Raw genomic sequence first — 14,485 nt, forward strand, 5'->3', positions numbered from 1 at the left:
CAACTCTTACTCTGTAATTCTTTAATAACTTAATGAACGTTTAAGGCTCAGCCTGTAACTAATCTTCCCAAGTTAAGTAGGGTCACGTTTCACTATTTCACTCGCATCGGCTGCCAGGAGTGGAAAGTGACTTGAGGGCGTGGAATCGGAGAAAACGTCTTGCAAACGCCTTCACAGGTAGAGACGGGACGAGCCTGTTTTACGGCCTCCTATCGGGAGATGGCGGTCAGATGGGCAACATCGGCGCCTAGGAAGCCGTCGCTACAGAGGCATCTGGGGCTGAGCCTTAAGGAGTTAAAACCATCAAGTACTGCATTGCGAGGAGGGAGGGGAGGGAAGGGCTGGATCTACCGGATCGCTCGCGGGAGGAAGGTGGTGCGCCGAGTGGCTTCTCTGCTCTTCCAAGAGCCGAAGCAGCAGCTGGTGGGTGAGTGGAGGGCAGGTCGGAGGAGAGGCTGGGAGCAGGAAGGGCTGCTTGATTTCCTCCGCTGCGTGGAAGCAGAGAAGCAACCGGAACATAGAATAGAATATAGAAAAACGGAGTTGGATGGGACCTTGGCGGTCATGACTAGATCTACCCAATTCCTACAACTGTTCTTCATATGTTTTTCCCTCAAGCCCCCAGTCATGTTTGTTGCTCTTTCATTTCTTCTTTAGGCATCATTTTATCAATTAAAGCCCCCACATCTCTAAAATTAGCACGGAAGGTTTGACTATAACCATTTTGGGTTTAGGGACAGCTTTCAGGCTGAAAACATGGATTTTCCACATATATACATACTTGTAGGTGTGTGTTTTTGTACTTCTCTCTGTATACATCTATCTACACTTGTATAATCCATCCGCAGCACTCCTAGATATATTTCATAATAACCCTTTGCAGTGCTAAGAATTTATTTTTACACATCATCAAAACGTAAAAAACAGTAGTGCAAAGAAGAAATAAAAATAATGGGAAAATGGGAAGAAAAGAGGAAGAGAGAAAAGTTTCATTTTTTTCAACTTCTTTACTAAAAGAACATTTTATGATTTTATCTTTATATTCTCTTTAAGAACCTTCTGTATTAAAATGTGAATCCTACTCCAATATTTCTTTGTCACATGTCCACCATACATGATAAAATATCTTATTTACATTTCCAACATTCAAGGTGCCCTTATACATTCTTGAGAATATCTTCAACCTCAAAGATCCCTTCCAACTCTGTAATTCTGTTATAGTCTTCCATTGTTCAAGCATTATATTACATCCAAAGTTCTTTGCCCACTGAATCATACAATGCTTTACATACTCATTCTGCAAGTTCAATTTCAATAGCAGTTTATAAACCTCAGCAGTAATACGTTCAACAATTCATTTCCAATTTCCAATTCATTTTTCACAAAATGGTATCCATAGCTGTTTTTGTCTAGTTCAAATCTTTCAATTGTAAACATATAAATCAATGGCAAACATCCTTCTGATTCCAACTCCTTTAGATTTGAGGATAGGGTCATGATAATAGAACAATATTAGTTGACCATAGGTCCATCAGTCTGGCCTCACTACCATTTCTTTTCTAAAAAAACTTCCTGGGGAGACACCCAAAAAGGAAGGCATGTCTAACAAAGTGATCATTAAAATCAACATTTGCTTTAACTTTATCATCCCATAAAGAGCTGTGCCATCAAAATCTTTATTCATGCCTGTCAAGCTCAAGGAATCTCTTATTTTGGAGTCACTCACTCTTTTTGCCAGAAAACAACAGGCATGGAAGTCAATTTCAAATCTGGTCAACTCAAACCTCTTTCCTTAGCACCTTGCAATAATTTATGTTTAATTTTTGGTTTTTTCCCCTTGCCATGTAAACTTAAAGATGTCCATCTGCCATAGTTTCAGTTATAACATTTAAAGTGTGAAAGAGAAATAGCATGTTTGGTAAAACATTTATCTGAATTACAATTACCCAATAATTGCAGTATGAAGAATTTGTGATTGACCCAAGTCAACAAGTGTATTTCATGATTGAATGTATATTTGAACTTGGATCTCAGTAATCTTCAATGTGTCAAATGAATCATAATTAACATTAGAAGCTATTTCAGAATTGTGGCATGTTTGCTTTTTACTTGTAATGTATACTTTTTTCACATCATCTGCAATAAAGAAACAATTTTAAACTTACACTTTTATTTAAATCTTACAGATGAAGAAGATACCAATAAGAGCACTCCGGACAACTGAGAATAACCAACAACTTTGAAAATGAAAGCAAATTGAGCCTTCAGAAAAGCATACATTTCTTCTCTTTCCCCAGCTGGTGAGAGACAAAGGGGAGAAAATCAAGAAGAGATTTCGAACTGGAAAAAATAGAGTATGCAAAACTCAACAATAGATTACATGAAAAAGTCAAAGGAGATTATTTTTTCCATTCAGAAAAAAGGGAAATATCTAGAAGTGAGTGAGGAGGAAAAAGACAATTGGATAACCACAAAAGGTAGACATTAATGCAGGCCTTGCCCTATGAGGAAGAAAACAGTATCTTGAATCAAAGCTCCAAGCAACAAAGGACCACATGTATTTTTGACCTCTTCAAGAACATCCGTGGTGGAAAAGCTCAAGAGATGTGTCTATTGTGGGAAAAGCACACATAGCAAATCACAGATTATTCATATCAGGATCCACACTGGAGGAAAGCCATAAAAATTATTCAAATGTGGAAAAAGATTTAGTTAGATCAGTTCTCTTGTGTTTCATGAAAGGACCCATACAGGAGAGAAGCCCTATAGCTGCTCCCAATGCAATAAACCCTTTTGCAAGCATGGCAACTTGGTGATACATGAGAGGACTCACAGGAGGAGAAACCCCTTTGAATGTGCTGATTGAGGAAAACTTTCAGTCAGAATTCCAACCTGGTGGTACACTAGAGGATGCACACAGGAAAGAAATCATATAACTGTCCTGATTGTGGGAAAGGTTTCATTGCAAATTCCCACCTGGTAATACACCAGAGGACTCACACAGGAGAGAAACCCTTTGAATGTCCTGATTGTGGGAAAAGTTTCAGTCAAAGGTCCAGCTTGGTGGTACACCAGAGGACTCACACAGGGCAAAAATCCTTTGAATGTCCTGATTGTGGGAAAAGTTTCAGTCAAAGGTCCAGCTTGGTGGTACACCAGAGGACTCACAAAGGAGAGAAACCCTTTCAATGTTCTGATTGTGGCAAACGTTTCAATTGGAATTCCAATTTGGTAGTACACCAGAGGACTCACACAGGAGAGAAACCCTTTGAATGTCCCGATTGTGGGAAAAGTTTCAGTCAGAATTATGACCTGGTGAACCATCAGAGGACTCACACAGGAGAAAAACCCTTTGAATGTCCTGTTTGTGGGAAAAGTTTCAGTTTGAATTCAAATTTGGTTAAACACCAGACGACTCACACAGGAGAGAAACCCTTTGAATGTCCTGATTGTGGGAAAAGTTTCAGTTGGTTCTGCAGCCTGGTAGTACACCAGAGGATTCACACAGGGGAGAAACCATTTGAATGTCCTGCTTGTAGCAAAAGTTTCAATCAGAATTCTGAGCTGGTGAAACACCAGAGGATTCATACAGGGGAGAAACCATTTGAATGTCCTGATTGTGGGAAATGTTTCAGTCAGAATTCAAGCCTGGTGATTCATCAGAGGACTCACACAGGAGAAAAACCCTTTGAATGTTCTGATTGTGGCAAATGTTTCACTTTGAATTCCCATTTGGTTAAACACCAGAGGACTCACACAGGAGAGAAACCATTTGAATGTCCTGATTGTGGCAAATGTTTCAGTCAGAATTCAAGCCTGGTGATTCATCAGAGGACTCACTCAGGAGAGAAACCCTTTGAATGTTCTGATTGTGGAAAACGTTTCAGTTGGAATTCCAATTTGGTTAAACACCAGAGGACTCACACAGGAGAGAAACCCTTTGAATGTCCTGTTTGTGGGAAATGTTTCAGTCAGAATTCAAGCCTGGTGATTCATCAGAGGACTCATACAGGAGAGAAATCCTTTGAATGTTCTGATTGTGGAAAACGTTTCAGTTTGAATTCCCATTTGGTTAAACACCTGAGGACTCACACAGGAGAGAAACCCTTTGAATGTCCTGATTGTGGGAAAAGTTTCAGTGAAAGGTCCAGCTTGGTGGTACACCAGAGGACTCACACAGGAGAGAAACCCTTTGAATGTCCCGATTGTGGGAAAAGTTTCAGTCAGAATTCTGAGCTAGTGAAACACCAGAGGACTCACACAGGAGAGAAACCTTTTGAATGTCCTGATTGTGGGAAAAGTTTCAGTCAGAATTCCAACCTGGTGAAACATGAAAGGAGTCACACAGGAGAGAAACCCTTTGAATGTCTTGATTGTGGGAAAAGTTTCAGTCAAAGGTCCAGCTTGGTGGTACACCAGAGGACTCACACAGGAGAGAAACCCTTTGAATGTTCTGATTGTGGCAAATGTTTTAGTTGGAATTCCCATTTGGTTAAACACCAGAGGACTCACACAGGAGAGAAACCCTTTGAATGTCTTGATTGTGGGAAAAGTTTCAGTCAAAGGTCCAGCTTGATGGTACACCAGAGGACTCACACAGGAGAGAAACCCTTTGAATGTTCTGATTGTGGCAAATGTTTTAGTTTGAATTCTCATTTGGTTAAACACCAGAGGACTCACACAGGATAGAAACTTCTTGAAACATGGTGTCAGAAGTGGGATTGAAAAGCCCTGATAAGCCATCATTACAAGTATATATCTACATATGACAGAAACCGAAAATACCTCACAGGAGCAGCTGAAGGCAACTGCTGGAGATGCATAAAATGCATCTCAAACTAATCCTGCCAACACAGAAGACATAACCACTGTAACAAATGTCTTAATTGTGGCAGAGGTTTCAGTGAGAATTCCAATCTGGCTACACACCAAAGGACTCACACAGGAGAGTAAACCATTTGAATGTCCTGATTGTGGGAGAAATTTCAGTGAGAATTCCAAACTGGTGAAACACCAGAGGACTCGCACAAGAGAAACGATATGAATGTCTCGATTGTGGAAAAGGTTTCAGTCATAATTCTGATCTATTGATACACCAGAGGATTTATACAGGAGTGAAGCCATACGATGTGAAGCCCACAATGTGGGAAAAGTTTCAGTCAGAATTTCAACCTGTGAACCACCAAGGACCTTGTTCTTGGCAAAGAGAGCCAAGAACAAAGGTTTAAGAAAGCTTCATACATTTTCAGTAAAGAAGAAGGCGGGACAAGATTTATAATACAAAATATCATCTAATAAACATTTTAGTAATAATTCTACAATTTGTTCTATTGGTCTCTAGCTGTCCCTATTCCTAAGCTTTGGCTAATGAATGCCCCAGGAGTTATCTAATACACATTTTATTTGCTGCAGGCCATCTCTATTCCTAACTTTTAGCTGAGGTCTGCATGTTGTCTAACTCTTGTTACTTTTATCAGCTTTCTAACTACCCAGAATTGTTACAAGATTTACACATGCATATTTCCTGTAGATAAGCATTCTTTGTTCTTGCCAGACAGACTCCACAATTACAGGCTTCTTGATTTACTTTCAAGTGTGTGCCATGACCTGGCTTTATTTTAGCAGACAACCCATTAAAGCATACAAATGTCCAGAGTGTGGAAAAAGTTTCACTTTCTGTTCTGACCTGGTGAAACACCAGAGGACTCACACAGGACAGAAACCATATGAATGTCCACAGTGTGGGGAAAGTTTCAGTCAGAATTTTAACCTGGTGAACCACCAAAGGATCCACACAGGAGAGAAACCAGGGGTGAAATCCAGCAGGTTCTGACAGGTTCTGGAGAACCGGTAGCAGAAATTTTGAGTGGTTCAGAGAACTGGCAAATACCATCACTGCCTGGCCCCAGAGAGGGGTGGGAATGGAGATTTTGCAACATCCCCTAGAAGTGGGGAGGGAATGGGGATTTTGCAGTATCCTTCCCCTTGAGTGGGGTGGGAATGGAGATTTTGCAGTATCCTTCCCCTGCCACACCCCAACAAACCACGTTTCGCCCACAGAACCCGTAGTAAAAAAATTTGGATTTCACCACTGAGAGAAACCCTTTGAATGTCCTGATTGTGCAAAATGTTTCAATCACCATTTTAACCTCGTGAGACACCAGAGGACACATATAGGAGACAAACCATACAAGTGACCTATAAGTAATGTAGGTTTACACAGAGAAGAGAAAGTCAAGGAAATCCACATTAGGCAAAAGTTGATGAGTTTAGAGAAGGCTTAAATTTCATTTTTGATCTGTCATTGGAAGTGTAGGTGAGAAATTGACTATTTAAGTTCTGGTCTGATTCATTTTACTGGAAGATATCTCAGGGGTAGACCTGTGATTGGAGAGAAAAAATGGAAAATATTAATTTGAAAAAGGTGTACTATCTGGGTTTTTTTTTATCAAGCATTTCCCTCTCCACAGGATCCCTCCAAGCTTTTCCCTCTCCCATAGAGTCTCTATAGGCATTTCCCTCCTCCCCAAGGTCCCCATAGGTGTTTCCTTCCCCATAGAGTCCTCACAGGCCTTTCCCTCCCCCACAGGTTCCCCAAAGGCTTTTTTCCTCTCTCACTGCATCTCCACAGTCCTTAGGCCTGACTCCCACCCCACCAGGCCTCACAGCCGCCTCCTCTCCTTTGAAGATCTCTGAACCTCAAGTTGGTGAGGAAGGCCAGGACATGCATCCCAGGGCCGGATGGCTATGTCCTGGAAGCAGCCGTTATTTTCAGTGTGCCCGGGATTCAACCCTGGGCCATGTGATGGATTTGTGGAAGCAGCTGCCATTTTGTCACACCTCCCTCAGGGCCAAAATGGCAGCTGCTTCTGAGTCATTGTTGCATGGGAGAGGGAGAAACTGCTCTGTTTCGCTTCCTTAACACTGTGCAAACTGCATTATGGGATTGTGGGTGTTGCAATATTTTCAGGATCAGACTCAATAAAGATAATAGGAGTTAGAGCTTTAAATATATTTCTTTTTAATTATGATAGGCATTCTATATTCACTGAATATTCAAGGTAGAAGCAGCGAGAATGGTGAGGGTGGCTCCTTATATATACAAGGGGTGGAGCTAGGAATGGGAGTGGTAAGTTATGAATACATTAAAGTCCAAAGAATAAGTTAACCTCTGATGTTCCATATATACATTATTTACACATTGGAGAATAAGGCATTTACATCTGACAAATCCCCCTCTAAATGCCGGTTCGTTACACAACACCAATTACATTCTGATTCAGGACAATATAATACATATAATTTAGAAGTTAAATATTTGTGTTGTTTAGAAGGTAAGGGTTTTGTTAATATGTCAGCTAATTGTTCAGAAGTATCGCAATGTATTGCTTTAATGAATCCGTCTTGAGACAGTTGTCTCACATGCTTAAACTTTATATCAATATGCCTGGACCTTTGTCCAATTGCATCGGATCTGGATATTTCAATGGCCGCTTTATTGTCTTCATGCATAATAAATGGTAAAGTGGGTTTCTTCCAAACATCAGTGATCAGATCATTGAACCATACAAGGTTATTTGCAGCCTTGGACAAACAAACATATTCCGCTTCTGTAGTAGAAGTGGCTACTAGTTCTTGTTTACCAGTATACCAGTAAACTGGACAATCATTCAATAGAAAAACATAACCAGAAGTACTCTTTCTGCATGATGTATCACCAGCCCAATCTGCATCAGCATAACAAGTAATTTTTGGTTCTCTGTCATTATTGGGTTCCAACATTAAACAAAAATCTAATGTACCCTTCAGATATCTTAGAATTCTTTTGACAGCTTCCCAATGATACAAGGTTGGTTTACTAACATATCTTGACAATAGATTGAGAGGTAATGCAATATCTGGCCTAGTCCAATTAGATATATAAAGGAGTGATCCTATAACTGATCTGTAAAATGTGTTGTCTTTAAACTCAGGGGAAGATTCATCAGTGTTTCTAAGAAAATCAGTTTGCATAGGGGTGTCACAGGTTTTGGCATTATTTAAGTTACATTTGTTTAGGAGTTCGATGATTTTATCTTTCTGTGTAAGTTTGAATCCCCTTTTAGTTTTGTTAATTTGCACACCAAGGTATTTATTCACTTTACCCAGAGATTTCAGTGAGAAGTGTTCATTTAACTTATTTACAAAGATTTCCCTGCTCTCTTTATGCTTTCCAATGTATAAAATATCGTCCACGTAAATTAATACAAATTCAATATGATCATTACTCTTTTTTACAAAGAAACAGTTATCAGCAGTGGTGGCGTTGAAATCCATGGTCTTAAGTACTTTTACCAAGCAATCGTACCATCTTTTGCCGGATTGCTTTAATCCGTACAGACTCTTATTTAATAACCAAATTTCGTTCTTATTAGTGTATTGACTGTGTGGTGCTCTTACATATATTTCCTTATCTAATTTTGCATGTAAGTATGCGGTCTGTATGTCATATTGGAATACGTCCAGATTGAGTGCAGATGCTACTACAAGGGCTGTTTTGACACTCTCTGTTCTCACTGTGGGTGAATATGTATCAGTATAGTCTTCTGGATATTTTTGTGCATAGCCTTGTGCAACTAGTCTAGCCTTGTATAAGGTATTGCCTCCTTCTAAGTTCTTAATTTTATAAATCCACCTGGTACCTATAATTGTTTTATCCTTAGGTGCGATCGCAGGTGTGAATACATTTAATCCTTGTAAACTTTCCATCTCTTTTTCCATAGCTAGTTCCCATTTTTCTCTTTCTTCATGTGGAAGTTTCAATACTTCTTCATATGTATTAGGTGTTATTTGTTCTCCATTCATATGCATTATGTAATCTTTGTATTTATTTGGTATTTGGTTTCTACTGTTTCTAATAGTTCTTTCAGACTTGCTATGGTTATCATGCAAATATCTAGCTTCCTTTTTTGTTAATGTGTCTGTCTTTATTTTATGCTGACTATTAGTCCAAGTTTTGGTTTTGTTCTTACTTTTGTTAATATTTTGATTTTCTGTTGTTCCTTCCTCGCAAGATATCGTATCTTTACATTTATTAGGAAATATTTCATTAAGGTGCAATTTTGACCAATTGGCCTGTTCATGGAACACAGCTGTTCTGGATACTATAAATTTGTTATTACTATCAATAAATCTGTACCCTTTGGTTCCAGTTTCGTATCCCATGAATCTTAATCTCCTGGATACGTTTTCTCCCTTTCTCCTCAATTGTTTAGGTATGTGTACGTCTGCAGTGACTCCAAATATGTGCATGTGTGATAATTTGGGTTTTCTATTGTACATCACCTCATATGGTGTCTTATTCACAATACTGGACCAGGTTCTATTTTGAGTGTAATTTGAATAATGTAATGCCTCTGACCAAAATTGTTTGCCTAAACCAGCATCCTCTAATGTGCACCTAATCATGGTTTGTAGTGTGGAATTTTTCCTCTCTGCAACTCCATTTTGAAATGCAGAAAAAGGATTGGACGTGAAATGTAACATTCCTCTATCCTTTAACCATTGGGAGAATTCTTTAGACATGAACTCACATCCCCTATCTGTCATAATTTGCTTTATTCTGATATTATGTTGTGTTTCTATACGTTTGTAGAATTCCTTAAATTTCTGAAATGTTTCATCCTTGTGCTTTAATGTGTAAACAAAACCATATCGGCTGTAGTCATCCACTATTGTTAGGAAGTAACGTTTTCTATAGGTAATTGAGGGACTTAATGGACCAACTAAGTCCATATGTACCAAATCAAAAATATTGTTAGTTGATCTGTTAGATTTTTTTGGTCTGGGACTGGTTTTTAGTTTGGTGGATTTACATACTGAGCATTCCAAATAATTTTCACAATTTTTTATTTTGACACCTTCTGCGTGTTCAGTCATTTTTTGTACTACAGGAAAGCTTGCATGTCCTAACTTCCTGTGTAAGATGTGAGCACACTCATCATGAATTGGTTTACCTATTTTTGGTTTCTTTTCCTTGTATGTATTTTTGTGATCATGAGTTATTCTACACTCATCATTGTCACTGTTACTGACATTTTCATCATCTGCTTCAATACAATCTTCCATATTTGAATCAATGTTATGTAAACATCTTTCTTTAGTTATCAGATAGGGTAGACCTCCTTTTATCATTACAGTACCTACATTTGTTTTGTTCTTTTCTATAGTTGCTTTCCCCTTTGAGAAAACTATATTGATATCAGATTCTCTGCTTAATTTTATGGCACTTAGTATGTTGTGAGGTATTTCTGGGATTAATAATACCCCCTCTATTTTCCCTAGACCAGGCAAGGTCACATTTCCTTTGCCTAGTACTTGAACCTTTTCTTGATTAGCTACCTTTATCACAAACTTATCTTCTATAAATGAAGATAATATACTTTTGTTGTTGGTGGTGTGATTTGTTGCACCAGAATCAATAAGCCAATTGTTATTCTCATCCTGCTGTGTTCTGGTGCTGTCTTGTTTATTTAGCCCATTCAGTGACCCAGATTTCCTCTCTTTTGAATTTTCTCTACCCCCTCTACCTTCTTTGTAATTTGGTGGACTTCTATATTTGTGTCTATCTGTGGAAGATTGTCTGTAATTATATTTGCTCCTATATTCTGGCCTATGTCTCTCTCTTGAGACTTTGGGGCAGTCTCTTCTACTATGTTCCCTGGATCCACAATTGTAGCATCTAAAGGCCTCATTATGTTTATCTTGAAAGACTACTTTCCTAAAAGGTTTGTGGTCTGTTTGGTTACTGGATCGATTTTTTCTTAAATTGTCTTCTGCTATCAATTTGTTAGATAGACTTTCTATGGATAAATATCCCAAATTAATGGTATCTAAGTGTGACATAAAGCTATCCCATGATGGATCAAGTGAATTGATAATAACACTTTTCATTGTTTGATCTGAAATCACTTCCCCCCTCAATTGTAGCTCAGCTCTTATTTTGTTTAGATTTATCAAATGCTCACTTATAGAAACCCCTGGTTTTACTCTAGAGGAAAAGAAATCCTTAGACATTCTTGTGGTTGTAGCTACGCTATCGCTGTGAAATAGATTAAACATGCATTGAATTATTTCTGATACAGTTAGGTTTGGTTTGATGCTATGATACATTGCAGGAGACACGCTAGATATTATTATGAAAAATGCTCTATGATGTAAACAATCTATTTTTAAAGTCCAAGGTCTTCTTGGAGGGCTAGTTATAAAGAATAGTAAATTTTCTTTCATGAAAATAACCTGAAGCTGTTGATACCACTCTTGTAAATTAATGCCATCAATTCTAAGTTTTGGGAAGTCACTGGGTAAGTTACCTACATTATTCTGTCCATTACTTACAACCTGGAGCAGTCCGTGATCTCTCAAGTGCAGGAAATTACAGAACGGCATTGGGATGCTTGCAATGAGTCTGCGCGGTTCTCTGGCCAGTTCAAGTCCTTCTGGGTCGTCTACGTAGTTTCGCACATGCGCGTTGCTCATTTCTTCTTTGGTGGCGTCGTGGAAGGTTCTCTCCCTTTCAGCTCTCTCGATCCGCTCCTCCTCAGATGAGTCGGTCTCTGGCTCGGTTTTTGGGGTTCTGGTGGTGGCGACGGTTCTTTTCTTCTTTTTGTGTGCGTTGGCATTCGATCTTGTCTGTGGTGTAGGGCGAAATCGGCATGGCTCTCTGGGCTCGGGCGTCGTCGCTTTCGAAGTCAGGATGGGAGCGTGCAGGTCTTGAGTCGCCGGTTTGATTTCTTGCTTCTTCGTAGATGTCTTGGTAATTTTCAGTCTTGGCCCAAAAGCAGCAAAAAGCGTTTTCATTGCTGATTTTACTTGAGATTTTGTTAAATCGTCTTCACTTTCTGATTTTGGATCATCTGAAGAGTTTGAGACTTCTTTCTCACTTTCTTCGTCTGATAGTGTTTTTCGCGCCAGAAATTTTGAACTGAGCGTTTTGATTGGCTCTGCTCCATTCTCTTTTGAAGTTCGTTGAAACCAAGATGGCTGCCATTCAAAATTTCGCGCGGGATCACATCTTTTCTTTTTAACAACTATTTTCTCAGTAGTCATCTCACTTACGGTTTTTTGATCTTTGGGTTTTTCTTTAATGACGTTTTTCTCTCTCGCTGCTCCGCTGTTCTTCAGCATCTCCTGGAGGTCCGCGATGAGACTTTCATCATTCTTTTGGTTTTTTAGTATCTTTAATATCTCTGACCTGAGTTCGTTATTTTCTATTTCGATTTCTTTCTGGTCATTATTTTCACTCATTAGTTCTTCTTCTTCAGTGGTGTATTCTTCGGATTCTCTCGAAATCGCATTGGTGGATTCGTTGATCATCTCTTGATCAGTTTCTATTTCTTTGCTGTAGGCCCTGGTGTTGGGCCTATCTTTCTTGGACATTTTTAATTACTTATTGAGTCAATTAACCATCCTCTGCTACCAGCTTGTTGCAATATTTTCAGGATCAGACTCAATAAAGATAATAGGAGTTAGAGCTTTAAATATATTTCTTTTTAATTATGATAGGCATTCTATATTCACTGAATATTCAAGGTAGAAGCAGCGAGAATGGTGAGGGTGGCTCCTTATATATACAAGGGGTGGAGCTAGGAATGGGAGTGGTAAGTTATGAATACATTAAAGTCCAAAGAATAAGTTAACCTCTGATGTTCCATATATACATTATTTACACATTGGAGAATAAGGCATTTACATCTGACAGTGGGTGCACTGAAAATGAGGGCTGCCTCCAGGAGGTCTCCAAAAGGTAAGTGTTTGATGGGTGAGGGGCGTGTAGGGAATAGGCCCAAAGCCCAATGAAAATATCAATGTAAAATTTCAAATGAAAAGGCTATTCTGCCTTGCAGATGAACCTGATGGAGAAGAGCTGTAGGAATATTGAGTTGAGGAGAAAAGTGATAGTGGCTTTGATGACAGGATCTAAACGTTTTATTAGCAACTCTTGTTGTGATCTCATTTTCTTGGAGGTGCCTGCTTGTTTCCCTTTGATGGCTGCTGGGTGATAGTAGCACTCTTGTCAACATTCCAGAAAAACCCCAACTCCAACTAAAAGCTCTGAAGCAAGCATTTTTCAAAGTTCTATTTACTAGAATAGGTAAACTGGCACATCTGGGAAAACCCGAACCTGAGAGGTCCGGGTTTTCCTTCAGTAAATCAAAACCCCCAAAACCATCCCCTCACTCCTCAGCCGATCACATGCTCCAATCACCATCCGTCCCATCTCGAGACATCACTCCAACCACTCCTTCTCCAGGTGCAGGATAGACCTGACCTTGACCAACAGGAAGAATGCTATTATGTCTACAGACAACCCCTCTACCATATTCCCCCTCCGACTTTCCCACACATGAGAAGGTGGCAGCGTGGAAGCTTCCAGCCTAATATGGCTTCCAAAGCTGACAACTCTGACATATCTATTATATCCACTTGGTGGTGGCGATGCGAGAAAAAAATGGAAGGTTGGAAAATCTTTCATTTTTAATAATGCATTGTGTAATGTAAGAATTGGTTGTGCCAGTGGGTTTGTAGCTTTTGAAAATCATACAATTACAGAGGGTCTGTCTGACTTTCCTGATGATTCTTCCAGTTCTGAACTGGATCCAACAGACATTATGAAAGTTGAGGTCAATTCACAAGTAACAGACTTTCTTCTCCAGGGATGGCATTAACATTTACATTCTCCACCACCCAAATTCTAAGAACAGGAGTTTGTAGAGATTCTCAGTCATCCAGGTCATGGTTGTCCCAAAGGTGCTTTTTCAGGAGGCAATTGGACTTTCTTGTTTGTTTTTTCTTTTGAAGATGTTTCCCTTCTCATCCAAGAAGCTTCTTTAGCTCTGAAAGGATTCCATTCCCCGCTATCCTGTCAGAGCTGGATAAGCTTCTTGGATGAGAAGGGAAACATCTTCAAAAGAAAACAAAAAAGAAAGCCCAGTTGCATCTAAGAACCTTTTAGGACATAATAGGATTAATCCATCACCATTAGAAGAGCAAAACAGAGCTCACTACATTGCACAACTCCAGCAGCATCACAGAAACCAATAAAGATCCATCCACTCATTCAACCAGGCGGGTCAGCTGCCCTGGAACCACAGGCTGGTTCTGCTCATCAATAAAAGGACCAACTTTCTTAAACAGCCTCCATTTATTCCCAGCTTGGAATTGGACCTGCATTTTTCTTCTAACAGGATGTAGAGCAGTTTTGATCTCCACTGAGAGTCACGCCAAAAAAAGATCAGGAATCTCTAGATCAGTTTTTTACAATGTAACACCCTGCAAGGGTTTTGCCCAAGGTGCCTGCCTCGGAATAATCGAGGTGGAAATCTACCTCCTCTGGAAATTGAGAAGGTTGCTCAGAGCAATTCTTTAGGCTCTGCAAGAATGAAGATAAAAAGATGCTGCAGGTAATCCTCGACATACAACCACAATTGAGGTGTGCTGACACAGA

General features: G+C 39.4%; 1 protein-coding gene across 2 annotated transcripts; it reads left to right on the forward strand.

The window, feature by feature from the left end:
• The first annotated feature begins 334 nt into the window (after positions 1-334).
• On the forward strand, positions 335-5,651 carry LOC132710036 (uncharacterized). Of its 2 annotated transcripts, XM_087884319.1 has the most exons (3): positions 335-427; positions 2,187-4,605; positions 4,952-5,651. In XM_087884319.1, exons 2-3 carry the CDS (start codon positions 2,911-2,913, stop codon positions 5,042-5,044), a joined length of 1,788 nt encoding a protein of 595 aa, XP_087740445.1. In that variant the 5' UTR covers positions 335-427; positions 2,187-2,910; the 3' UTR covers positions 5,045-5,651. The 2 variants fall into 2 exon arrangements, with proteins under 2 accessions (XP_087740445.1, XP_060541376.2); XM_060685393.2 differs by having other exon boundaries at positions 341-423; positions 2,187-5,651.
• The last annotated feature ends 8,834 nt before the right edge of the window (positions 5,652-14,485 follow it).

This window comes from Pantherophis guttatus, chromosome 2 (genome assembly GCF_059756535.1).
Source record: "Pantherophis guttatus breed Tessera chromosome 2, ASM5975653v1, whole genome shotgun sequence".
Classification (NCBI taxonomy): Eukaryota; Metazoa; Chordata; class Lepidosauria; order Squamata; family Colubridae; genus Pantherophis; species Pantherophis guttatus.